Source organism: Acanthisitta chloris, unplaced genomic scaffold (assembly GCF_000695815.1).
Source record: "Acanthisitta chloris isolate BGI_N310 unplaced genomic scaffold, ASM69581v1 scaffold14483, whole genome shotgun sequence".
NCBI classification, from domain to species: Eukaryota; Metazoa; Chordata; class Aves; order Passeriformes; family Acanthisittidae; genus Acanthisitta; species Acanthisitta chloris.
This window is the reverse complement of record NW_008665542.1, coordinates 28,514-38,687: the sequence shown is the minus strand read 5'-3', so window position 1 is coordinate 38,687 and position 10,174 is coordinate 28,514. Positions and strand designations below refer to the sequence as shown.

At 40.1% G+C, this 10,174-nt stretch overlaps 1 protein-coding gene across 2 annotated transcripts in view; it reads left to right on the top strand.

Annotated features, from left to right (window-relative positions):
- Nucleotides 1–468: 468 nt before the first annotated feature.
- Nucleotides 469–10,174, top strand: part of TC2N (tandem C2 domains, nuclear) — a 16,688-nt gene continuing 6,982 nt past the window's right edge. For both annotated transcript variants that reach the window (XM_009071803.1, XM_009071804.1), the window contains exons 1-6: nucleotides 469–535; nucleotides 1,206–1,436; nucleotides 5,071–5,235; nucleotides 8,137–8,228; nucleotides 8,820–8,895; nucleotides 10,041–10,141. In XM_009071803.1, the coding sequence (XP_009070051.1) occupies nucleotides 469–535; nucleotides 1,206–1,436; nucleotides 5,071–5,235; nucleotides 8,137–8,228; nucleotides 8,820–8,895; nucleotides 10,041–10,141 (732 nt within the window). The remainder of the gene's footprint in view (nucleotides 536–1,205; nucleotides 1,437–5,070; nucleotides 5,236–8,136; nucleotides 8,229–8,819; nucleotides 8,896–10,040; nucleotides 10,142–10,174) is intronic.

Sequence of the window (10,174 nt, the reverse complement as noted above, 5' to 3'; positions counted from 1 at the left end):
GAGAAACATGAACAAGGGAAAAGGAATAAAAAACACATCCTGCAAATGGCTTAACAAGACCTTGTCAAAACAGCTGTAAAGCTGAGTGAACTCCAAAGCACAGTGGCACACACAACTGTGAGGAGAATCTTAGTGTTCCCAAAAGACAGGCACCTGTCTGAGTGGATCACTGAGAATATTTGAATGCCCCATGTTAAAATTATTATCTCTTTCCTTGTGCTTTTATGTAAAAATATTTTGTCTTAGTGAGCGAAATCTGATGGCTCTGAGCCTTTCGTGACTGACGTAACTTTCTCATTGACCCTGGGACTGTGTCTGATAAGGAACTGCATATAAAATAACTGATAACATTGCATTCTAATTTCGGTTATCGCCATCTATTATGGTTTGGCTTGTTGTGTTTTTCAGGTTCTATAGCTGCACTGGATCTTGGATCGTGGTCCCCTCTAAACTGCAACACCAAAAAAAATGGCAATAGAATGTATAAAAACTTGCTGTAAATGGTGTTTCTGCATGGACAAAGAAAAAAATGATCGTGAGTTCTAACATAATGACATATACTAATGGTTTTGTTGTTCTGGCTTCATTAATGATGAGATTTCCCATTAATAAAACTACTGTGTCACCCCTGATAAACTTGGATTCTTTTACAACATCCAAAATTCTTTCCATACCTCCACTTGGAGATTGAACATATGCTTGGTCTTGTTACGAACTGGAATTGGAACTGAGAAGCACCACTTGTCTGAAGCTTGCTCTTTAGAGCCTAAAACGCTGTCCAAAACAGCCAGCGTTTTCACCCAAGGTTATGTGAAGGTCTTGTATCTTTCAAACTCTCAGAATTGGAAAGCTTTTTTTTTTTAAAAAAAAAAATTCTGTGGATTTGCTGTTACGAATTTCTTTGGTATCTTAGTTGTCTGAAGAACTCTTCTATGACACAAGAGTAGCTCTTGGAAATTTCACTTAAGAGGAAGGTAGCTATAAATACAGAAGCTTGGGCAACAAAGAGTTTGGATGAGTAGAGGTGTCAGGAGGATGAATATCCTTTCCAGGTACTACTCCTGAATGCTGTAAAACTGAATACTAGCAGTATAATAGTGTATCAAGCACAGATACTATTAAATAAAAGATATCTGTTCATAGTATTGTTCAAAAAGTAATGCTCATGTGGACTGTCTGTTTTTCTTGCTCTTTATTTTTAGCAGTTTCCATGGTGCAGGACTCTGAAGCAGCAGCTGAAAGCAAGCCAACTATTGTAGAGAAGCCTCCATTGTCTTCTGTGTCAGTGAAGCGTCAAGTTGGCTGCTCAGAGGATTATTTGCTTTCTAAACTGCCCCTGGATGGTCAGGAGGTACCATTTGTGGTCCCTCCATTCAAATTGGCTTATGTACAGCCGAAGAACCTTCCTAGTATCCCTCATGCTGGAGGGATTAAAGGTAAAATGCAAACAGCGTTGCTGAAATAGTTGTTTAGTTTCTGCTACTCCTCGAAAGTTTTCAAACATTCCTACTGAAAACATATGTTTGCAGAACTTTTCTAGAAACCTGGTCTTGTTTCGTAGAATCATAGAATAAACTTGAGTTGGAAGGGACCCATGGGGATCATCAAAGTCCAACTCCTGGCCCAGAACAGAACAGCCCCAAGAATCACACCATGTGCCTGAGAGTCTTGTCCAAATGCTTCTTGAACTCTGTCAGGCTTGGGGCTGTGACCACTTGCCTGGGGAGCCTGGCAAGCTTCTTCTCACTCTGCACACCCAGAGAGCTTTGGGGAAGTATGTCATTCCACTATGAATCTCTATGATGCTGCATGCATAAAACCGAAAGGGAGGATTGCACACCACTGCTCATATCATGTGCCTGAGAGTCTTGTCCAAATGCTTCTTGAACTCTGTCAGGCTTGGGGCTGTGACCACTTGCCTGGGGAGCCTGGCAAGCTTCTTCTCACTCTGCACACCCAGAGAGCTTTGGGGAAGTATGTCATTCCACTATGAATCTCTATGATGCTGCATGCATAAAACCGAAAGGGAGGATTGCACACCACTGCTCATATTCAAAAGTAATGGAACACACTTAAAGGAAATGGGATCTTTAGTAAAGAATTTACTAGAGGCAAGGAAAGACCTAACACATCCCCAGCATCCAGACCACTCCTGTGAAAGGAGGAGGGTGGTCTGGCTTTCATAGTTGATGTACTGATATGTTTTAACATACTAACATATCTTCCTTTTCAAATTTTGCCAATAGATAGCATGTGCTACTACTTGGCAGAATTTCTTGTCCCTTCTATTTCCTGCTCATTTTGCTGCTTTTTTTGGGAGGCCAGGGGGCACAGACCTCAGGAGTATGAGGTTGCATGTGATACTATGATTCTTTGCTTCACAGCAATCTTGTGCTTCAACCTCTGCATGTTAGTTCCATACTCAAAGTGCCAAAATTATGTATGTGCAACTTAGACACAGTGGCATTTTAAAAGAACAGGATCCTGGCCCAGTAACAATGAGCTATGAGGCATATGGGGAGGTGGTGGATTCACCATCCCTGAAGGTCTTCAAGATGAGACTGGATGTGGCACTTAGTGCCATGGTCTAGTAACCACAGTAGGGCTGGACTCGATGATCTTTGAGGTCTCTTCCAACCTGGTTGATTCTATGATATGCTATCGTTAGGCTCTTAGTCCTGCCAGGAGATGCCTAGAATTAGGTAGGGAAAAATTTTGGCACTGGGACATACCTGAACACTTGTTTTCTATAGCATTGCTTTACCTTAAGGATGTGATAAGCTGGTAATATGCTTTTAGTCCCATGTGACTGTATTTCTTTTTTGAAATTGAAAACCTTAAAAACTGAAAAAAGTTAACCACATGTTGCATAATAACTAATGCAGCACTGCCTAATTTATTTTGTGTTTGTGTGGTTTTACTGCCACCCTTCTCTCTTCTCACTAGGGCCTTGCTGTTGGTTCTTTTCTCCTCCTGCAAGCCTATTGCCAAACTTCCTCCTCACTCACCACTGCTGGTGACACTGGCACCAGAGCCAAACTAATCAGCCTAGCAGAGCTTCTCAGTATAGACTGGCCATTCTGTGCTCAGTCTTTGTGGTGAGCTTTATTTGTGATGTTTGCCTCACCAGACATTAACAGGCAACTGAATAGCTGGAGGTAGAACATCTGAGGTCCCCCTTAGCTCTGAGCCTGACCTCTCCATTTGCCTGCTATTTCAGTAGCTAGCTCTTGTAGGTACATACTCGGACACACTCCTGGTAATCCCTTTCCTCACTGGGGCTGGGTTCAGGCTCTGCCTTGCTTTGTCCTGTCTTGTCCTCAGGATACTGTACAGAGATGTCCACCACGAACTCTAAGGCATGTTCTCCAGGGAGAAGGTAGATGTGTCTGACAGCCTTTGGATGAATATTTTCTTTGGTTTTGCTGTTGTACACAATCTTAACAGTCAGTGACTTACAAGTCAGTGACTTATCTTCACAGGGAATTCTGCTTCCTGATCATTTCTGAAGGACCTGGTGCACGGAGTAGCCCTTGGGCTATAAGCCAGTAGATCTTCTGGCAGGATGACCTGACACTTCATAATTGTGTCTCTTGAGCAAATATTTGAAAAGTGGCTCTTATGTCAAGTAGGCAACTTTCATTTCTCTTTGCAAATATAAATACTTATTTTTAAAGTCCAGCTTTTTAAACCTCATTAAAGTTGTGTTGAAAAATTCAGCGTTTACTTTTTAGGGATTTTTACTAAATACAGTGAAGTGTGCTGTCATTCCTTCTTCACACTGGCCAAAGCACCAGCATACTCAAAAAATTTATTTGAAGTAATTTTTTCTTTGACCAGTTAGCATCTGTAGAAGTCCAAGTTCTACTCTGAGTTCCACTCCATTTTCTGTGCATGTCTTGCCATTTTCCTTTAGTGAAAAAGGACATGCTCAGTGTTAGCTCTTGGCCTGCCTTCTGAAAGCAATTAAGTTTTGGCAGTCTTTCTCTTCAGTACTCACTGCAGCATGTCTCATGCTCTCACAGAAGTAAGAGAGCAGGAAGAAGTGTGCTCCTAGTCTGGAACACTGGCTTTTCCATCATCTGCTGTGTAGCAATTCTTTATGGCCTCACTTCTAGCATTCATCCTCATTTACGTCATGCTCAAGCCCATTACACTTGAATTCTTGCTTTATCATCACTCATGTTCCATCTCACTGTTTTAGTTATTCTTTTTTTACTCTACTAACACATGGAGGAAAGGATTTTGCAGCCATGATACGCCACAGTTTGCCTCTTAGGGTGCAACACACACTTGCAGAATTGAGGGTTCGTTATTGTGGGGCGAAGAACTTTGGAACAGAGAGGTTAAAGTCCTGGGAGGTGAAGTGAGGGAAACAAAAGAGTTTGGCAGAATCCAGGTCATCCCATTCTCTAATGCACTGCTACATATGGCTTATTTTCACTGTGTTACAGTGACCAAGACATGCATGTTATTTCTGAAATGATTATGGGCTGAGTAAAGGGCTGGGATTCAAGCATTCCCAGATATGTCTACTTGTGCCTCAGCCAACAATTCAAGTCATTTTGAACCAGTGATTTTACCATGGACAGATTTCCCATGGAAACTAGATAACAAGGCAACTGCAGTCACAAGCTGCATTATCTTTCCATACAAGATCTTCCTGAAGGTCTTGGGGGCTATTAGCCAAGGGGGAATATTCTGGGGGTAGGTAGGGAAATAAATTGGAGGCTTTCTGTACACATGACCCTACTTTCCCTGTTCATTTCTGTCTTGCTGTCTGTCTTTGGAGCTTTCTGTATTTTAACTACTTAGGCATTTACTGCGAAACTCCAAGACAGGGTATGCATAGTTTTTATGGCCAATTTAATTCCAGTGTTTGCTCACACACTGTGGAAACCTGACATAATGTGTGTGTTTTCTTTTCCTTTTTTTTCCCCCTTTACCCAGAGTAGATAATATTGAAATACTTTGTCCTTTGCCCTGAAGGCACTCTGCCTGCTTTATGAAGCCAGGCAGCATGTGTTATGTCTGGAACTCTTGCATTTGATGATTACTTGTGCTCCACAGAATCTGCCAGAGCCTCGTGTGGTGAGCGGAAAGCAGAACTGCACGGCCTGTACCAGTGGCCTCGCTACGATGTGTACAACCCGTTCTATCTGGAGCATCGCATTTCGCCAGATCTGATTAGGCGTGGCCAAGCAAAACCAGAAAACAGGAAATTATATGGATCAGGTGAGAAGGACCACACCCTTACTCTTCTGCCTTCCTCCCTTTTCCAGGGTTTATAGGTAAGGGGGAAAAAACCAATCAGTCTACAGAAGACTTGTTTGATTATAGGAGTTGTCAAGTTGGACTGTATGCTATGGACACTTCTTGGTTGGTGAATCAGCCCATAGAGCCAGCTCTGCTTGATTTTCAACTGCACCATTCTTTGTCTTCTGGGGGCTTAACAAGGTTTGCATGCATCACACAAAGGTAGAGAAATTGGCAAAACAAGCTGCTGAGCTGCCTCTTATCCAAACCAGGATTCAGTACTGGAGACTTCAGCTACCAGTTATAGCAGTGAGGGAGATGGAAAAAGGAAGTCGGGCAGTATGTTGAGTACCCGAGAAGTACATATATGGGGAGAGGAACAAGCACCAAAAAACTATTTGGGAGCAGCTGATAAGAACAGATGCAGAATGGGACATGGTGCCATCTGTATTCCAGCTTTTTTGTAGTTTGCTTTTGAAGCTACAGAAATGCCCCCACTTCTCATTGTGTGTAAGAATGGGGGTGGGCTGTGTGATAGTCAAAGTTTAGGCAGAAAGTGTTTGGCTAACTAGGTAAAAACTGTCCTCTGTGACACTCATTGGCATATGTATCCTACAACGAATGACTGAAGTAGGTGACTAGGTGTTGCTTGCTCTAAGTGATTGCTAAGGCAAATGCATTCAGAAAACTCATACACTGGAAGAGCTGTGCACATCTCTCTGTTCAGTCAGAAGCTGGCAACAGCATGCAGTTTAAAAGATGTTTTATTTAGAATGCTATAGCATGCTTATTTTACAGCTGGGGGAAAATGTCTCAGTCTGTGTCCTGTTTTAAAAATAATTCTGAATCACCATAGAGACTACATGAAAAGACTACTACTTTTTTTTTAAGGGAGCAAAGCACACATAGAATTTTAGCAGCCTTTAACACATATGGTTTTGCTAGGCTTTGTAAGCACCTGTGATGGGAGCCAAATGGGTTGTATAAAACTGTCTTGAACATCTTCCCTTCAGCTCTTCATCTCTTTTTCCATTTTTCTTCAAGCTAAGTAAACACTTTACTAGTTTTGTCTTAGTAAGTTTAAACACAAGAAAGGTTACTCTGGTGTATCTAGAGTACAGTTCTACAATGTCTTCTTCCTCCAGAGTTTTTTCACAGCTGTTTCAGAAGTTAGATGATTCTCTTCATGTTCATCTATAGACTAGACAAAACTCTAAGCCTATTTGTTGCAGCAAGTGCTATGATATTTTTCACGTGTCTGAGTTTAGAATTACAGAATGTGTTTATCTGGAAATATGAAGTAAAATTCTTGAATTTTAACATGAAGTTCCTCCTTTTCATCTTAAAAAAAACCCCACACAAACTGAAAAATAAATTAATTAATGTTTTTCCTAAATTCTAGCTACTGTTGGTAAATAACATATTTTTATATGATCATAGTGCCTTTAAAGCGTTTTGGTGATTGGTAACCTGTAGGCTCAAGCAAATAATTTCCAGTAGTTTGCAAAAGTTATGAGTCCTGAATACAGAATTATTTTGCAGAACCATAATCAATTTCAAATCAAGAAATAGTCTTGTCTGTCCTATTTGCTCCCATTATATCAAACAAGTTTTCTTGGCCTTGTGTGATATTAAAATGCTATTTCTACACCAGACTCAGTGAACAACTCAGCCCATTTGTGTCATGTGCAAGAGAGGATTTGGAACTCATGCCAGACATAGAGACCTTTATTAAATTTTATCTAAATGATATTGTTCCTTTCCTCTTCCTCCCAAAACTTGTTGTCAAAACTTTCTTCATCTTTTGTTCTGCTTTTCTTCCTTGGGAAATGGAAGCATGATTCTTTATTTTCACACCTTACAATAAGTATAATTAGTTATTTCTTTTGATAGCAATAAGAGGGAAATAAATTTTCAGTAATGAGAGATGCAATTCTGTTAAGATATTATCAATGTATTGCAGTGGAAGTCTTCTGCATGCAATACCATAACACAGCATTGCAACAAAAGGCAATTCATTGCATCAGATAGTCCTAGAAGTTAAACCATGCTACTTTCATTCCTTTCAGTATGGACCATTTTTGAAGCTAAGAGGCTTTAAAAATCTCTTGAACATTACTGGAGTCACCAGAGAGTCCTGAAACAGTGGCACTGGTTCACCTTTAATCTACTGTTGCTGCATAATATGCACAGACAACATCCTTTAGCTCTGTATTGCACTGAGGTCAAGAGAAAACTGATAGCATCTATTTAACCACTTCCAACTGCTATTGAAACTACACTCCCATAAAATAAAGATCTTGCTTTTGTGCTATAACAATTATGTGTCATCTTAGAGCTCAGACTTGCACTGTCTGAGATCCAGTAAGGGTGTGGAGTATGGTGCTTTGACACGGTGATCAGTGAAGCCAAAGGGATGAGGCCAAGTTCAGTAGGCAGCATGTTTTTTGCCACTGGAATCCTTACTGTGGAAAAGCTTTACAAAGGAGATCAAGCTAAACCCCAGTTCTGGCTCACTAGATTTCAAGACAAGGTTTTTTTGTTTTGTTAAAACTTCTACTAACCAAAACATTCCTCTTGAGGAAATATCTTTGAAGCAGCCTCCCCATCCTACTACCAGTGCTACTAATGTGACCAAGTAAGTTCCAACTATCTCAAAGATGGAATTGAGATATTTTAGTGGCTCTCCATTTCATCATTTCAGGAGAGTGTTTTGGAAAAGGGAAGTGGGGAAAGGTGCTGATGTCCTTCCTTGGATGTTATGTAGCCAGGTTTCAATTCTACCATAGGTCTACTTAAATATTAAAAAAAAAGCTTCTTAATGATTTTTTTCTAGCAATGATGCTCACATGATTTGTATTGTTCTCTTTCTCTTTTCAGTTAGTGACTTAAGGCCTAGTACTTTGCCTGGATCCATTGATGTGAGCCGTTCAATGTTTGATCTCAGAAATCCACCTCATCGATCCATGCAGGTGAGTTCTCCTTGTAACTTCAGTGATACTGAGAACTCAGCTTACTCAGTGTATCTGTTCCTGCTGCATTGTGTTTTCAAAGTAAACACTGCAGGACATTGTACTGTGGGAGGACTAGAGGGAAAAGTTCAACATCTTGACCAACTTCAAGAGGTTTTTCCTGATGTCTCCTCTGAGGTCTGCTGTTCCAGCCCAGCAAGGCTGTTGAGAAACCTGAGCAGGCTGTTAGGCAGGACAAGACAAACATCAGGTTGTGGTTCATCATCTTGTGATTTGGAAAGTGGAACACTAGAAGTTTCCGTTGACACAAACCACTGCATTTATTTTTAAATAATCATCTTTTACATAGCAATGAAGTTGCATATATATAGCCACGAACAAAAAAAATTCTGTGCTGGTCAAATGTGTCCTCTATTAGCTCTTTGCATCGAAATAGTAATTCCATGCTGCTGGATCAAGAGACTAGCAGGGAATTAGGCAATTATTTGAAATGGGGTATTTTGTTTTCACCATGTCTTGACTGACAGTTCAGTCTCTCTGGTTTTTGCATCTGTTGCTCTAAATCAAGTGATTTAATTTTTTTACCCCCAGAGATACGATTCATTCTCCAGTGTGCCTAGCAGTACCTCTTCCAGGAAGGATTCACAAGGCAGTAACAGGAGCCTGGGTAATGTTTCGTTTGTTGACCTTGTAACGAAATATTTTGTTTGTTTATCTTGTGATAAAATATTTCCCTCTGCACTTGAAATATTAAACTCTTTATATTGTTGATTTTTTTTCTTGAGATGAATCTGACTAGTAGGTCAGATTGGAGGTTACATAGCAATGTGAAATTAAGAGTTTGGGACTTGCACCTTCCTGTTGTCAGGAGACTGAGCAAATGAGACTTTGAGGAGCTCTCATACTTTTGAAAAAATCCATCCTTGCATTTACTACCCTAGTGAACTAAGAAATGACAGATGTTCTGTTAGGATAGAATGCACCACTAGGTTACAGGTCTAGCCTTTTTTCATGCATCAGTATTTTCCTGTGGGGAGTGCCTGGAATCCAATACTCATATCACACTGGTCATTAGACAAGAATATTGCATGCAAACCCAGAATCCTTATTTATAAAAGAATGTAGAAGAAGTGGAGATACTAAAAAATTAATCAAGTCCTCATGCAATTCAGCCTGCTAGAAGTCAGAATGTCACCCAATCTCCTCAAAACGAAGACTGGGGGACAATGACCTAGTTCCAGTCATGACAGAAAAATGCTGGATATTAATGGCTCTTCTGACATGGAGAAAGCATAATAGTAAAATGTTTACTAGGCTGGAATTGAAATCTGAGAAAAACAAACAGGAGGCCAATTTATAAACTTAACAGTTAAAGAGATTAAGGTGAGTGTTAGAAAATAAATGTGTTCTGGGTGTCTCAGACAAATGCTTTTGTTCTTTCCAAAAGTTGTTTGAGTACAACACAAGTTACTGAATTCAGTAGAGATAACTCAGGCACACAGTGTGATTCTTGGGACAGTCCTGTGCAGGGCTAGGAGTTGGACTTTGGTGAAACTATCCCTTCCAACTCAGGGTGTTTTATGATTCTGTGATTCTGTTCTAAGAAATGTGAAGGGTTTTAGCTACGCATAAAGTCAGGCTATATGACTTGGTAGATATTTTGTCCTTACAAGGTAGGGGTTAAGATATTTCACACTTACTTTGAGAGAAGTTTTCAAAGATAAGCAGTCTATCTACTCATTTTGTACTAAGAAAGAAAGATCTTCTAAGATAGTGCATTGCTTCTAAAAATTCATTGGCTTTCTCCCGTAGATACTATTACATTATCAGGTGATGAACGAGACTTTGGAAGATTGAATGTGAAGCTGTGTTATGTTTCTTCTGTAGAACAGATCTGGATCACAGTTTTACATGTAAGCAAATAAAAATAAGTTTATTATTTAATC